At 40.7% G+C, this 16,896-nt stretch overlaps 1 protein-coding gene across 2 annotated transcripts in view; it reads right to left on the bottom strand.

Moving 5' to 3' along the window:
- The window catches only part of sh2d3cb (SH2 domain containing 3Cb), a 34,867-nt gene extending 19,258 nt beyond the window's left edge, over positions 1-15,609 (bottom strand). Inside the window, exons 1-5 of one of the 2 annotated variants that reach the window (XM_051423562.1) lie at positions 15,443-15,609; positions 10,024-10,792; positions 3,241-3,280; positions 1,695-1,823; positions 351-745 (exon numbers count right to left, since the gene is read on the bottom strand). In XM_051423562.1, the coding sequence (XP_051279522.1) occupies positions 351-745; positions 1,695-1,823; positions 3,241-3,280; positions 10,024-10,792; positions 15,443-15,461 (1,352 nt within the window). In that variant the 5' untranslated portion in view covers positions 15,462-15,609. Of the gene's footprint in view, positions 1-350; positions 746-1,694; positions 1,824-3,240; positions 3,281-8,942; positions 9,107-10,023; positions 10,793-15,442 lie in introns of those variants that run through there. The other variant, XM_051423563.1, reaches the window with a different exon arrangement.
- Positions 15,610-16,896: the final 1,287 nt, after the last annotated feature.

Raw genomic sequence — 16,896 nt, 5'->3', positions numbered from 1 at the left:
GAATATTTTAGGGTTTTGGATGTTGATGAAGCAAAATAAGTAATTTAAAAACATCACCATGTTCTCTGGGAAATTGAAGTGTACATTTTTCACTATTTTCTGACATTTTATAGACTAAACAAGGTGGTTTGATAGTCTAGGAGAAAGGCAAATTAATGGCAACGTAATCTTTAAAAATAAAAATGTCATGCAAAGTCATTAGAAATCACCTGTGACCACATGTTATGTTACTGAGAAACTCTGCCTCAACTTTACAGTTTCATCTCATAGTTTACATACAAGTGGAAAAATTAACTGAAAAGAATTAAACAAGCCCTCTGTGTTTTTCTATGTTCTCAATGAAACCATACCTTCTCGGACAGACACTCTCCTCTCCACTCTCGCCGCAGTTCTTCAGCCCGCTGTAGCAAGACGGCGGGCTGACGGCTGTGCAGAAGGCCGTCTCCAGGTAGCTGAGAGGCAACGTCCTGTTCACCGGCCTGTGAATCTGAGCTCCACTCCACCGGGTCAGGGCCGCCTTACTGCCCACGTAGAAGTGAACAAGAGCTGGTAAAGATTCAAAGGCCTCCCCTTCCAGGCTGTACTGGACCCGAGTGTACGTCTCACCAGACTGAACCACCGTCTTCCTGATGAGGAAGTGAAGTGTTTTCTGCTCCCAGTGGCAGGTGAGGACAACATCCCCCTGAGAGGACTGAGAGTCTCTGATGAGGAAGTCGCCGTGGTTCACCACCAGGCTCTCCGACACCTGTGGAGACATTTGAATCTTTCTTGGTTATTGGAACTACTATGCGACATTTTTATGTAAATACACATGTTCACACAAAAAGTTCATACAGCAGTATAGTGGCCAACATTATGAGTTTGTATTTTCTCACCTTGGGAGAAAAATACAGTTTTTTAGTGCTAGTGAATTTTCAAAGGGTAACTGGATTAATTCCTGTTACACGTGTAGTCACCTGCTATGTATCCTGATGCTTGCAGCTGTAATATTGTATCTGTTCAATTATTCATCTAAATAATAACTGTTAACTGTATTAACACTGCAACTTAGAGGGACACCTCGTTTTGTTTTTTACAAAGGTTTTTCCTTTAAACTAAGAATCAGTTCAGTTGGCGTTTGAACAGAGCTCCCTCTCGTGGTTGAACCACTGCATGACTCAAGATTCCTGAGATTTTAAATAAAAAATCCACTGAAAAATAATTCAGTTGTGTTATTTTAATGTAAAACTCAAATTGAGGGTTAGGTTCCCATAGCCAGTTTTACTTTGGATCCAGTTGTTAAAATACCTGGTTTTGTTACGCAATGTGAAACGCATTATATGGAGCAAAGCCTGCGAGCTAGTTCAGGCAGTCAACTCAAGCTCCACTGATATACACACATGACATGCCTCACTCTATAATCACTAACCAAGCGCACCCTTCCAATCTGGTGGTCTCTTTAAACTGCACAATTTCCCAGGTCTCCCTCTGCTCTGTCAATGCCTGCCCTGCATCCGTATTGCTCATCACTCCCCAATATCTCTATGTAAACATATCTGCGGGGAATGATGAGGTCGGAGCCTAGACGCCAAAATCAAACTATGTTAACTGCTGTAATAAACTATTTCAGAGGTCCAACTGAATTTAATTGTGTGTGTGTGTGTGTGTGTGTGTGTGTGTGTGTGTGTGTGTGTGTGTGTGTGTGTGTGGCATACCTCCCAGGGGATACGTCCGTGGTACCAGGCGTGGCTCTTCAGGTTGGTGCCACTCAGCTTCAGCTCCTCCTCCAGCTGCTTCTTCAGTTTCTCAGACGGCGGCTCCAACCAGAATTTGTCTTTGGAGAACTTAAAGGGCATCACAGGTGCACAGTTAGACCCAAAAACCAAACAAAACAAACACAGAAAACATAACATGAGTTTAGACCATCATGTAGTAGCTTCTGAAGCTGGGTTCAAATTCCAAAATGGTGTCTACGGTCTGCTGCAATTCTGCTGCTTCTTTCCATTGTTCTGCTGTCTGGAAAAGCAAACCAGACTCCTGTCTTTCCTTAAGAAAGCTGCTTGAAATGTTGGTCCTGAGAGAAAAGGCATTGTGGGTAAATCTAGTCAAACTGCAGCCTTCTCAGTTCTGTTTCTGTGTGAATGTGTGTGTGTGTGTGTGTGTGTGTGTGTGTGTGTGTGTGTGTGTGTTAAGAGAGGACAGAGGGGGGATGAGGAGGGAGGAAGGACAGCTCGGGCATTCCCACACTGGCATCCACACTGGCGACACCAGGGGCCCGAGAACCAGAACCATGCTGGAGTCCTGGCCTCGTCGCCGTGGCAACGACATTGTGCGACGAGGGTCATCACTCAGTGGTGCTTTGTCTGACACGTCTTTATACAAACACACACACATACTGTATATCAAGAGCTACGCCAACGATGGGCTGGGAATGCTTTTGTTTTGGGACACACACACACTAGTTACTGTTATTACACTGCTATATAGGTAACATGTTGTTTTTCTTCTCCCTGACACGTCCCACCCCTTCTCTGTTTGACAGAATGGTTTGTCCCACTGGACTGTGAATCAAGGGCTGGGCACTGGGCCAGGACCACTTCAAAACAAAATAGGAGAGTGTGTATACGTGTGTGTGTGTGTGTGTGTGTGTGTGTGTGTGTGTGTGTGTGTGTGAGAGAGAGAGAGAGAGAGAGAGAGAGAGAGAGAGAGAGAGAGAGAGAGAGAGAGAGAGAGAGAGAGAGTGAGAGTGAGAGTGTGTGTGTTTTGGGAGGGGGAAAAGACCTGGAAGCCCCTAATGAATAGCTTTAATTTCATTAGCATTATCATTCATTGCCAGCTTGTCCCATTCAGACAAGTGTGTTTGTCAAGTATCCAATTATAAGTCAATGAACTGGAAATTCTCTCGCTCTCTTTCCACCTTTTCCAGGCGGAGCTGCCGACCGAATCGAGGCTACAGCAGTTACCAGAGGCAACGGTGGCAGCTTCAAAGTATTTCACCGCATTCCCGGAGAACTTTCTGTCACCTGTCCAGATTGAATTAGAGCCTGCGTGCCGTGTATAGAGGGTCACAGCAGCAGATAGAAACAAGTTTTAATTCAGCCTTTCCTGAAAATGATGCCATTGCTGGGAACAGAAAGTGTCTTGTCTGACAAGAGGAAGAGAGAAAAGCTACATCACAGTAAAAGGAAGTCACACATAAACAATATAAAACTGTTACATGAAAGTAGATTTGAAGTCATGTGAGAGGAAGAGGAAGCTTACCTTGACATATTCTCCACTGCTGTCAGTCAAGTCTTGCAGACTAAAAACAACATACGACAAGTTAAAAAAAATGACTCTGCAACACTTTATTATAGGGTTCTGTAGATGTATACTCTTGTTTAGTCACTTTTCTGCCTTTACTTGACTATACAGATGTACTGTACATGGGTTAGGGTTACTTACTGTATCTATGAAGCCATTTTTGGGTTACAGCAACCTTATCTCTGTACATTTGATGACATACTAAGAGTCTACAGGCATACTACACGCTTTATGAGGCACAGCAGTACTTTGAGCTGAATGCTAACATCAACACCACGCTAACATGATGCTGATGGGAATTTCATTCGTTTTGCTTGTATTTGGTCATAAATCCAATTATTGGAAAGTATGACATGATGAAAGTTCAGGATCATTAAAGTAAATATTCATCCTCATTGCAATTCATCTTCTGGGCGCCATGAATATCTTTACCAATTTTTTTTTAAAACTTTACGCAGCTGATAGTGGTTGAGATGTTTCAGTATGGATCAACAGACTGACATTGACATCTCTAAGGCCATGTGGCTATCATGGCTAAAAATGTCTTATCTAGCTCCGTTTCTAGAAATTACTTGTATTACTAATTCCCCAAATCCACACTTAACCATGTAAAAGTGCTTTAATGTGTGCTGATCCCTCCCCTCTGCTGGGAACCTTCTTCACTTACTTTCACTTGGTCCCTTTCTGTGAATTTGCATCAATTTTGCAGAAGTTGCGCTTTTCTCATAGGTTAAGACAGCTCTTTGGTTGTTTAAAAGGTGAAATTTAGGTTTTTTCCAAGAGATGGAAATGACATTGGATGGAAATTTTATTCATGTCTCTATAATCGCATTTCTGTTTAATTCTGCATATGTTTAGCTTAACTTAGCTTTGTGTAGCTTTTCTGGTTAAATAAAGGATCAGTAATTTAATTAAAAAAACTCTAGCAAGTTTCCTCCTCAGAATTATGCAATTAAACCACAATAAATATTCATTAAAGTTCACTGATTATTGGTGTGTACACTGACTAAAATACTCTCTAAGTTACAGTAGAAATTAATTATAATTATTTGAAATTAGAAGCGTATCAATCTAATCAATTTCACCTTTAATTAGTACCAAACTACATGGTTATTTCAAAGAAACTTCCTTTTCGGAACCTCAACAATCACATTTATAAATCTTGAGTAATGATTGAATAAGAGTTGAACATTAAACTGCTTCGTCATGATGGTGTGGGTGTGGTTTGATCAGATTTGATGAATGGTGGCATCTCCCTGGTAACATAAGCAAACAACCCAACCAGGTTCTCGTTTTTATATTACTCAATCCTGTTTGATGTGTGACAATATCTGACATCACCTTTTTCCATCACCACTCACGTCACAACAAAAGCACAGGGAAAAAAGCTCTCATGTGTAATAGAGGTTGTACACCAGAGACTATAGCACATATCTCTCTTTTTGTCTTTCTGATTTGTCTCTTTTGTTTTTTTGCTAAATTTCTTGTCAAATCCTGGATACTTTTACCTTTGAAAGCTCCTAAATATCATACAAATCAAACAATCAGAGAAGGGAAATTCAAACTTATGTCCGTACTTATGAGCTCAGCTGGGGGGTAACAAGGTCACAAACCAAAAAGGTTTACAATCACTAACTTTTGATTCTTGGTGCTACAGACACATTTTGGTTGAAATCTTCACGTTCAGTAAATTTCCCCCATTTACTAAAAAACAACCACAGAACCAAGACAACCAAGAAACTAAATCAAGAGTAAATCAAGACTATCAAAGTAACACAAAATCCCAGGCACCAATAGTGCCACATCCAAAAGCCTCTGACCAATCACAGGTCAGGTGTGCCTCATTTACTAATCAGCACACCTGGGCGGTTAGAGGGTTACAAACAGCAGGGCAGGAAACACATACAGCCCTTAACACCCAGCACTAAATACTGTCGTAGCAGCACTGATGGGAGTTGTAGTAGCAGTAGCAATAGTAGTAGTTCAACAGTTTTCTGTCTCCTTTCTGTCCTGTTGCACAACTCCCTGATAGCAGCAGTGTGTTAATTCGCCACCACCCAGCAACAGCTTGCAACACAACAAACTTCTCCAGGGAGGATGGGGAATATTTCTCCTGCTGCGTGAAACCTCTGCAAAATAGTCTGTTTTTCAGAACTGAAGCAGGGGAATCTTTTCTCCCACATGTCCATCCAGTAATCAAACCATCTGGCTTCTCACCAAGTCTGAAGGCTATGGGAGTCAGGAAGCTCACAAACACTGTCAACTGACCTCAAGAAAAAGAGAAAACACTCAAGCTGCATTGCGTGGTTTCTTTCTGACAACAGTGATGTGTTGTGTCAGTAAAACTGCACCCTGGCAATGGCTGTTTTATTTCTGTCACTCTGCTCTTCCTCAGTATGCTGCATATTTCCATGAGTAACATCAGGGGAGGTGACCTTTTGTTCCCAAACACAAACTCTGAGAACAGACAGCAAACACACACATACACACAAACAGATGTGAACACACAAGTGAAACACACTGCAAAAGAAACTCCCTCACAGTCAAAAGCTACATTCACAAACCATATGTAGTTGATCTTATGTCCTGACCTGCTGCTTTGTTTCTGTATAGCACTCATCTGGTGATAGCAGAAACACTATTTTCAAATGATTTGAAGGGAGGAAATCCACATTTCTGACGTTTAGTTTTCTCAAAACAAGTTTTATTTTCTTGTGATTGTGGAAATATTATTTAAATAGCAAAAAAGAAAATTTGATTTATTGAGATCATGAAATCCTTTCTTCATGATAAAATATTTAATCATCTGACCATCATTAAAAGGAACACACTGGCTAACACAGAGTATTAGTTCTCAGACAATGTTAAAATATTACTTTCAGTCAGTCGACTAAAAGTAAACAATTGGGACATTTTCAGCTTCTGTGTTCACACAGTCTAAAGGCCTGCTCACACAACTATTTTAAATGGCAAAATTTCAATAAGAAATCAGGACATTTCATAGAACCACATAACGAATCTCGAACTAGAGTTGAGTTCAACTTTGGTGAATTATGACCCATGAATTTGCACCACTGACCAGCAGGAAGCAGTGTGTCCTTTGAGTGAACGGAGAGGCAACGTCTTAAATGGTCTTGTTCACAAGTGACGGTAAAATGGAGCGTGGCGTGGACAGGCAGATTGGTGCGGCGTCAGCAAACCTTTCGATTTACCAGTTGATCTACGGTCCTCCCCCTCACCTATGGTCATTAGCTTCGGATAGTGACCGAAGAATGAAATCATCACATATTCAAACAGCTGAAATGAGTTTTGTTGTATAACAGAAAACTGCAGCCACAGTGAACCTCTCCACTGTTAAAGAACGTGTTTCTGAGGCGCTGTAAAGGTCCACAGAAACGGTTCTTAGAGCCCAGTGAGGGGAAACTCCCTCCACCTGGGGGCTGTGCTCCCCAAACCAGCATCAAATTTTACAGCACTTCCTGTGCCTTCAGCCAGCAACTCTTACACCACTGCATGGGACACACTCATAACATCCACACACACAGACACTAGCTGGGGTTCAAAGCTCCAATAATAACCAAAAACAAATGTGACTACAACACTACCTACAAGCGTCCACACAGAGTAGTAGCAGTGAGCTTGTTTTAAATTGAAGGTCAGGGTTAACCTCAACAACCGCTTCTGCTATGACTAATTTATCAACGAAAAAGCAGAACTGTCTCCCTTATCATGACAGTACAATCCGGTCAGGAAACCACCAGCTGCAGCTCAGAATTTGGCCAGTCAGTGACTATCATCCATCCAACTCAACTCTGCAACTGTGAATAAGTTAAAGGTGGGGTAAGCGATTCTGTAAAAATCTAATACATTCATAATGTAGACATGATGACCAAACACATTTCTTTTCAGTCAGCTTCATCAGTCTGATACAGGAAGGTCATAAAACTGTATTATGTTACTAGGATGCAGCCTGAAGAAGACATTTACACTGTAAGATGATATAAGAAAACATATCTGGTGTCATATATCAAAAAGCCATGCAAAGGGAAAATGCAGTAGCTACATATTTGGTCAAAAGTGTGTTATAATCTGTATCTGTATCTGTATCATGCCATAGAAATGTGCAATTTCTGTGAAAACATCTTTTGAAATTTGCAGTAACTACAAAACGGAAGAGGACTATCAAAGGAAAGCTAGCTTTTGAGATAACCCTAACTAAAACAAAAGCTAGGTTTAGTTATTGTTTCCCCCCAGGTGATATCTGTAAATAAATAAATAAACATTTTGATTCATTTTTGTTATTCAATTTGCATTCCACATTATTAAATAAAGCAGCAGCTAAATCACTTATTTATGGAGAAGGAAAAAACAGCCAAGCTCCCACTATAGCAAGCTTGCTTAGCTCAAATGAATATCATGTGATTTGGTGATTAAGGTACCTTTAAACCAAATACTTAAATATAGCCTATTAAAGCTCCAGTGTGTTTGTTGTGTGTCTATTGGCAGAAACAGAATATAATATTCATAGCTATGTTAATATTAGTTTATGATCACCTGAATATAGGAATCACTGTTTTTTTGTCACCTTGAATGAACTATTTTTATATACAGAGGCCACGGGTCGCCCTCAGTGGAGTCCGCCATGTTGAACCGCCATGTTTCTACAGTAGCCCAGAACGGACAAACCAAACACTGGCTGTAGATATGGCCTTTCAAGTCACCGCTAGATGCCACTAAATGGTACACACTGGATGTTTAAATTGTACATTTGAGTATTTTATTGATTTGAGTAATAGTACTTGTACAGATAGATAAACACAGAAACACCCATAAACTATGGGCTGTAAATAATAATAAAACTAAAGTTCATTTTCTAGTTAAAAACTAAACTAGTTAAAATAAAAACAACTAGTAGAGTATTCAGTGCAGATTATCCAAAGGCAGATTGCTGTGCAGTCTCTGCATTATTTTCTTTCTAATGGACTGGACTTGTATGAATATAGCATATTTCTGGTCTACCGTCCACTCAAAATACTTTCACACACCATGCCCACACTGATGGCAGAGGGTGCCATGACAGCATTATCTGTTTCCCAGCCTGAACTTCTTTTTTTTTCCCCAACTTCACTGCCTCTATACTGCCTGCAGATGCAGGGCAGGGGTCAAAGATCAGGTGTAAATCAGGTCAGATTGAAGCAGGTGGGACAGACAGGATGAAGTGAAACAGGCGGCTGCATCTCTGCCAAAAGAGCCTTATCACTGTTCTGACTGAAACCAGAGCAGGAGCAAATTCCTCCTCTTATGTAACATACAGTCCGGTCCAGTTTCAGGTTCAGCCTGCACTCCCCCATACAACACACTGACAGACTGACAGCCTGGTAACCCACTGACTTCAAAGTCGACTAGTTGTTGTAAATGTTTTACCACTCTGGTGCTTTTCATGTTTTATGGCATCAAACTAACCCAAACCATGTGTCTGTGTTCTCTTAATGCAGCGGGACACGTGAAGAGCGCAATGTCCAACTTGTGAGTTTAAGGGATGACAGACGGCACTGACACAGCGCACATTGTTACAGTGACTGTCTCAGGGATGCAGCTCAGATAAAGCTCTACACAAACACTGGACTGACTTTACATTAACAAGCAGCTGGTCCTCTCACCTTCTCTCTCCCTCCCCGGAGCGGACTGACCGACGCTTCACGTCCCCAACCTCACACATCTTCTCCCGCACAGTCCGACACGAACTGCCGCTGAGTGGAAGCGGCTGACTGACTGAGCCACAGCGCGCAGGCAGGGAGCCACTGCGCATGTCCGCCGCTACGACCTTCTTATACTATCAGTACTTTTTCTTTTAATGTTTCGACTTCACCGTGGAAACATTACAACATTTGTTCTTGTACTGCGACCTTATTCGTAAGATGACACGACTTATGCTCATAACATTACGACTTTTATGAAACTATAAGATTTTACTAAAATTGTATGTAATTTTAACGATATATTATTTAATAAAATCTGTGACTAATTGCCTATTAAAAGAGTATGCATTATGGTTAAGTTATTTTTAATTGTTTTTTTTTTATTCCTGATTTTATCTTTATTGGTGCATGGCAGTTGTGGAAGAAGTAGTCCACTCAAATACACAAGTATTAGAATCTAAATATGCTTGCACCAAAAATAAATGTGGTCACTGGATTATAATCACTGATGCAGTAATGTGTTCATGTGGTGCATTAACATAACTAAAATGTTGTGTGTGTGTGTGTGTGTGTGTGTGTGTGTGTGTGTGTGTGTGAAAATTAATTCAAACATCTGAAAGTGTCCTACTGCAGCAATCTGCCCCATTCTATCTTGTATTAAGACACTGACTTGTATGAAAGTTGATTTAAAGTGGAAACAGCTTGAAATAACCTCACTGCAATGGCACATTCTTAGGAAAATAAGACATAAAACTAGACAAGTGATAGGAGATTGTTTTGCAGTGATGCTTTTAGCCGTTCATTCTTATGTCCTTTGAACTGTTTGTAGTGCAGGCTGAATAATCGAAGACAACAGGGCATCCAAAACACTTTCACAGGTGGTGGATCAAAAAGCAAACTAAAGGCAAGAATCAGACAGAGAAATGTCAAACGAGCAACGTTTCAAACTCAACTGAAATAGCTGTGGGCTATGAAAAACCAAACCAGGCTATTTGGGGCCGTCGCTGCATTATCTGAAAGTGTAGTAAATCAACTTTCTCACCTGTCAGCGCTCTGCACTTCCTGCAAGCCGTTTACAGTCTTTTTGGTTTCCTGTTTACTTATGACACCTCGCTGTCTGTCTTTTTGTTCATCCACGTGGCTGTGAGCAGCTTCACCTATTGGGTCCATCGGCACATACACATCCTGCAATGAAGCCATTTTGGGGCCATTAGTTGCCATGTTTGAAGGCTCTCTTATAGGTCTATCAGCTTTTAAAGCATCTTTGCTCCTTGAAAAAGCCTCTGGGCTCTTAATGGGGTCAACTGAAGGATCGCTGACAAAGCTTTCAGGTGCTGAGGTCAATGGTGAAGCCCTGCTGGGTGTTGGGGTGGCGGGTAGCGGCCGGGCCAGTGGAGAAACAGGCAGAGGCCGGTCCAGACTGGTCAAACTGAGGTTGGACAGGGCACTGAGCAGAGGGGAGTCTCGGACATGTTCCCCCGCCTTCCACTGGATCTGCCCTCCACTCACCGCCTCCTCCTCCCCCTCCTCCTCCCCCTCTTTCTTCTTCTTCTTCTCTTTCTCCTTCATCCCCTTACAGCTCTTCTTCTGCTTCTGGCTGCGAGGCACAGTGCCCACGTGTGTGTACATTTCGCTGGAGTGGGCGTAGCTGGGGCTGTGGAGACAAGACTCCATGTCATCCACCGACTGGCCCCCCACTGCTGATTTGGCACTGCCGAGGATCCCATCATGCCCTGGGACTGCCTTGATGTTGGCCTTCTCTGTTGGCCGGCGGCTGGAGAGGTTGGTGAGGCTCCCAAACCATTTGAAACCTGGAGAGTAGGAGGTTGTTAATTGGGGTTGCCAGAAACATTTCTTTGTCAATATCATTAGAGGGGACCCTTTTGTAGTCTCAGACTGTAAATGGAGACATAATAACTTTATGATTTCAAAAAATATAATTGCGGCCTGGCAGTCAGACATACAGATCCTAAACTTTGTGTTGGATATTCCTTAAATTTGGTTAGAGAAAAGAGGAAAAAAACGTTCTGGAGGGAAGTAACAGGAAGAACTTGGTAAGTTTTGAGATCAGTCAGAGGCCGAATAGTCACACAAACACATTCACACACAGTCTGTTGGCATCTAGCTTCCTGCTATATCTGCTATATCTGGGCAGTTGGTTCACTGGATTTGTGGGAGAGACTGAATACTTTTGTGATCTATCATATCCAGCGCCACCATCAGAGAAGTTTCCACTTCTCCAGAGCATGGTGCCAAGTGGTAGGCAGCCTGTTAGAGCAGCTCCCTGTTTCTTGTTTTGATTTGTATACTTTGCATTCTTGGGAATCTTGAGCACTAAATCTGCTTGCACTACACAGCTTTTTAGTTCTGGTGTAACTGGTGTAGGATATTTGATTTTTCAGGAAGTTTTTCTTTTACCAAGTTCGCTTACCCACACGATGAGCTACTGGTTTACTGCCGTGGGTGCCCAGTCTCACATCAAAGCCTGTAATAGACCTGCCAACTCACTAGCAGGGTGCGAACCACAGGGGGAGCTCTCCTTCATAAGACATGAGCTCCTCTGAAAACATGATCCGTGACATTTTTGGTGGGTCTCTAAAATACTACCAATATGCCATTTTTGCCATGCATTTCTATTATCATCATGGATCATGTGTAAAATTAGGCTATTATTGATGTATGAGGGTGATTCATCACTAATTTCTGACGGGTTAGGGTTAGGGTTAAGATTCTTGCCATCACCATTGAAGTTTGGTGGCGTAGTATCCTAAACTTCACTCACTTATAATAAACAAACTTTCTTAGAGCCACTTATGTGCCAAATAGTCATTATTCCCTAGAAAAAAGTGAGCTCCCCCTAAAAGCCATGATATAGTTTGCGTACTGCCCACTGGAGGACACTATGTCCGAGTCCAGTTTTGCCTCACCTAAGCAGATGGATGGGTCAGACAAACGTAGGCCTCCTACCCAGGAGACTGCTGTTCATGTCCTCTTTGAAGGCAAATGTCTACATTGACTTATTTTGAGTTATCTAAAGCCCAGCACGGTGGACCAGAAGTTCCTTGGCACCAGCGAAAGATGGTAATGTTGTCACAGAGAGCCAGTGTGAAGGTCAGAATTGACTTTGATGCTACTAATCACGCCCTATTTCAGGTAAGTAACTACTTTACTTTCTCTGTTTATCTGTCCTTATTTCTGTCCTTGTGCTACTGCAATACCTGAATTTCCCAGCCACTGTACTTTCACATGCTATATGCTATCATGCTAAATGATAGAAATCACGCTACATCAACAAACAACTGTAATTGTAAATGATAAATGTCTAATTTCCTGTATTCGTCTGTTTACAGCTGCCCTACGTGTCCTGACCTTAATGTTGAGACAGTCTGATCTGAGATACTGAATGATGAAGTGCAGGAAATGGCTTACTGTTTTTTCAAAAGATGACCTGTTTCATTGAGTGAAATGGGGAAATACAAAATGTGGCCACTAACCTTATTATCAGAGCTGTTTTAAAGAAGGCAATGCCAAAACATTATAAAACATTTGAATCCCTATAATCTGGCACGGTAGCCATTATGTAATCCACCGGCTCATTTTCCTGCTCAGGGTCACGGTGTCAGTCAGTGTGAGACTGTGTACATTTTAAAGACAATTAAAGAATAATGTGGGGCCACCAGCAGCTGCATTTAACATTTCATTTTCACTTTGTCCTTTGAAAAACAAAAATGTTTTCTTTGCCTTTGAGTCATTTGAGGAATGTTGTTGTACCGTACTCTGCTGAAACTCTCATCGTTTCTGTTCCAAACTGCAACCCCTCGAGCTCTCAGCAGTGTTTGATTATGTTTCTGCCCCAGGGACCTATTCAACTCTGAAAACACTGAGGGATATTTATTTTCCTCAGCTAAATATAGACTAATGATTTTGAGAAAAAGAAAGCAGGGAAATGATGGAGGTACAGATGCAAAGAAACTGCATTTTTTATTTTCATGTTGATGCCAGCAGATAAGGAGTCCTGATGACTTACACTGAATTTTATTCTGAGGAAATGAGCAGACAAATGTTGAATTCATCTTGGGTGAACTGTGACCTACGAGGAGGAAAGTCCAGAAACAGAGGACGCTATCGTAGTTTATTAGCTGTGTCTCAGTTTTATTGAACCTCCCCTGTCGGAGTATAAACTGCTCCACCACAGTGACATTTAAACACAGTTATGAGACAGTGTTGCAGATACTCAGGGCACTCAAACTTCTATACACCAGCTCAAGTGGACTTTGGATTTGAACAAATTCAGAACCCAGCTGATTGGTATTAAAGGGACTATATATGACATTCAGAACCATGATATGTAGCACTGGAGCACCAGACTAAAACAAAGAACAGAGAGGCTCACACACAGAGGGAGTGTGACTTCATTCTCTGCTTAGGACGCCATGACTAGGCTAGCAGTTTCCCCTTGTTCTGGATTTACGTCTCTCTGTACTGCACTCAGGGGAATGAAACTGATATCCTTTGAGAGGACGACATACAGCAGGATTTCCCTAAATGCTGAACTGTTTTTTTTCATTGATACACACATCCAAAGAGGGACCCATAGTGTCAAGACTACACTTTTTTTGGGTGGAACAAGTTTGAACTGACCTCCACCCAGAGAGTCACATCAGCAGTTCTGATTCAGAGATATTTCTGTCACTTCTTAAGGAAAGTATAAAAAGCCACAAGGAAGTAGCTCAATGTGGCCCTAAAATTAAAGCATTTCACATTTTTAGTATTGATCACACAACTTAACTGACTAGCTGCACTTGGTTAGAAGAACGGCATAGAACAGAATCGAAGTTTTAGTTCTTCTTTTCAGGCCCAACTGGACTGAATGAACGGCCTTCATCATGGGTGAAATTCAGCTTTAAATAGTGAACAACTATTGAATCGAATGGAAGCAGAAGAAGAGAGCACAGTGAGCTGTTGTTCTTTCAGCAGACATTCGCTGTCTTTTCTGAGCTCAACTCTGTGCTTAACTCTGCACTCAGCCGGGATGCTGTCCTTTCAAACCGCACAAAGACGCATCTATGCTTCATTTACAATGGACCAAAAACTGTTTGTGAGTGGAACAGTGAACAAAGAGCCAACACACACACACAAACATACACACACTCACAGTGAAACAAGTGTCAATAGATCACATTCTTTTATAGGATTACACAAATAAACTTGCATCAGCCTCTTTTCTCTGACTCATCATATAATACAATGTCTGTCTCTATAGTATACTAGTAACTTTACAGTTCTTCACTATGTATTTCATTTTTTATTTTTGTTTACTAATTTCTCTGACAGTTATTAGGGAATTAATCAAAATATTATCGACACTGTCGATAATATTTAGTGCATATTGCACTACAGCCAAGTGCAATATGCAAATGCAATTGCAGAAGCTGCACGTTTTTTATGAAGTCAAAGTGTGTCACCAAACAGCGTTATAATGAAGTACTGTAGTTCTGCGTTCAAAATCCCATTTACGTTCAAGTATAGTGGTATTATCAGCTAAATTAACTTAAAGTATAAAAAGTAAAGGTACTTGTTTTGCAGTCCCTTTGACTAATATCATAAATTATAAAGTAGTAGTAAACTGTATTTTACTGTTGTAGCTGCTCCAAGTGAAGCTAGTTTTAACTACTTTAACTATTTAGTCCAGTGGATCCCATCCGGTTGGGCCCCTCCAAACGGTCACCAGATACATCTGAGGGGTTGTAAGATGATTCATTTAAAACTGACTTGTGATGCACACGTTTGTATTTATATTTCAGAATTTTTTTTTTTTTGTAAATATTGAACCTCTTTGGACCTCAAACATGAAACCGTTTGAGAAGTTTAAAGGGGAAATGTGTTGGTGGAAATGCTAACAACTCATAGACATCTGAAATGTGACAATGAGCCATGACTAGATCATTATTTCATTAATCCCTCACTATGCATTGTGTCTGACACCGTATGTTTTTAAGTAACTATACCTATAATGTAGTTGAGTAAAAAGTACAATATTTGTCTCTGCGATGTAGTGGAGGTTTAAAGTAGCATAACGTGGAAATACTCAAGTAAAGTAAAGTATACATCCATCTCATGACCACTATAGGTTTGGGAAATGAAACTAGCTAACTGTATATAAAGTAGTTCAAACTAGCTCCGTCTAAAGCAGCTACAGCAGTAAAATACTGCTCTGAGATTGATGCATCACAATGTATTTATGTCAGATATAATAATATATCAGTAACATCAGGGAACATTTTACTGCACGACAAGTACTTTTACTTTTGATACTTTAAGTACATTTTGCTGCCACTATCTCTCTACTTTTACTTAAGTGTGTAAGAGTGCTATGGGGGTACATATGTGGGGAACCCTCCCCCCTCCCAAAAAAAGCCCAAATATTGCACAACAACATCATAAAGTAAAATAGAACTTACTCAGCTTTCGTTTGTTCATGGTTGAGACGTTGAATATGATGACTTCCTGATATATTCACACATATAAAATGGTCAGAAAACTGTCTTCCACTTGTAGCTGAAGTGTGATAATAAGCCGCATGCTCTTTACCCAACAGATTGAATCTGCTTCCTGTCTTCTGAACACAGCGGAAGCGTTGGGGGTATATTTCAAAAGAAGTTTCATGTTATGTTGATGCAATCAGGTGACTTGTCATTTTTTGACTTAACAGTGGAAATGTGTGCCAATCAGAAACTACTGAGGATCTTGTGCAAAGGCCATTTTTTTTTATTTCGCTTTAATTTTCCACTCGAAGGCCAAAAAAGGTCACTTCTGCTAATAATTGTTATAATTACTTTCAGAAAAAAAAACCCCACATGGTGTCATTGTGATTTTACTTGATTCATAAACAAACTGAATCTTCCCGCCACGTGGAAAGTATGTCTAACTAAATGTCCATGTTTGTCATGTAGTAATTGCTACGCTGATGAACAACAACAACAACAACAACAACAACAACAACATATTTTTCTTCTTTCCTGTCCTTTTCCAGATTGCACTAGAGAAAATGATTTTAACTCTCTCCAACCACTCTTCCAATGTGTTCTTTACCAGGTTTTTCTGGAGAGCCCAAACAAAAATGTAAGGAAAATTACAACTCATAAACTAAAGAAATAAATTTTTACAGAAAAGAGAGTAATAAGGAAAAGAGGACAAGCAAGCAATTTAAAGACACCAGATTTCCTAAACAAATTAGGCATTTGAATAATTTCACTTCTTGTTTCAGTTCTTAAAATCATTGGGTGGAGCTCAACATCGGGTTGGCTCGTTTCTCAGTGAAATTTTTCTTTCAGTGATTTCAGAAGATAGAGGATCTTGTCTGTGAAATTATCTATAGCCTACTATTGCATTTAACTGTGAATTGATATCTATATTGTAGGTTTTTAATGAACAAACAAATGTTCTCTCTGGGAGTAAAGTTTTGTCTTAAACTTGCATCTGTAAAGCTGCGATCTATTTGTCGACTAAGAATTTTCTGTAAGATATAAAGGAAGTATTAAAAAATAGTGAAGATGACAAAAAGTCATTTTAGTTTTGCCAAGAAAGTCTGCTGTTGCTGCTGTCTGTCTGCTGACATGTTTCCCTGTGAGTTTTCTCGCTGTCAGAGAAAGTAAACACGTAACAACAGCGGGAGGGCATTTATCACTCTCCAGGCTCTGTGGGTAGAGGCACAGAGCTGTCAACATCTTGCAACATATCCTGCCAACGTTTCCTGGTGAACAAGAATCCCCAAAACAACCGAGGAGCTCTGTGCACTCAACTTAACCATGGTCGTATAAACTTTATTTTGCATGTAATTTCACTGAGATTTAAAGGTCTAGTGACATTTAGGAGGATCTGTTGCCAGAAATGGAGTGTACTATTCATAGGTATG

Source organism: Dicentrarchus labrax, unplaced genomic scaffold (genome assembly GCF_905237075.1).
Source record: "Dicentrarchus labrax unplaced genomic scaffold, dlabrax2021, whole genome shotgun sequence".
In the NCBI taxonomy this organism is placed as follows: domain Eukaryota; kingdom Metazoa; phylum Chordata; class Actinopteri; family Moronidae; genus Dicentrarchus; species Dicentrarchus labrax.
The sequence above is the reverse complement of the archived record's forward strand: the minus strand, read 5'-3'. Positions and strand labels throughout refer to the sequence as shown.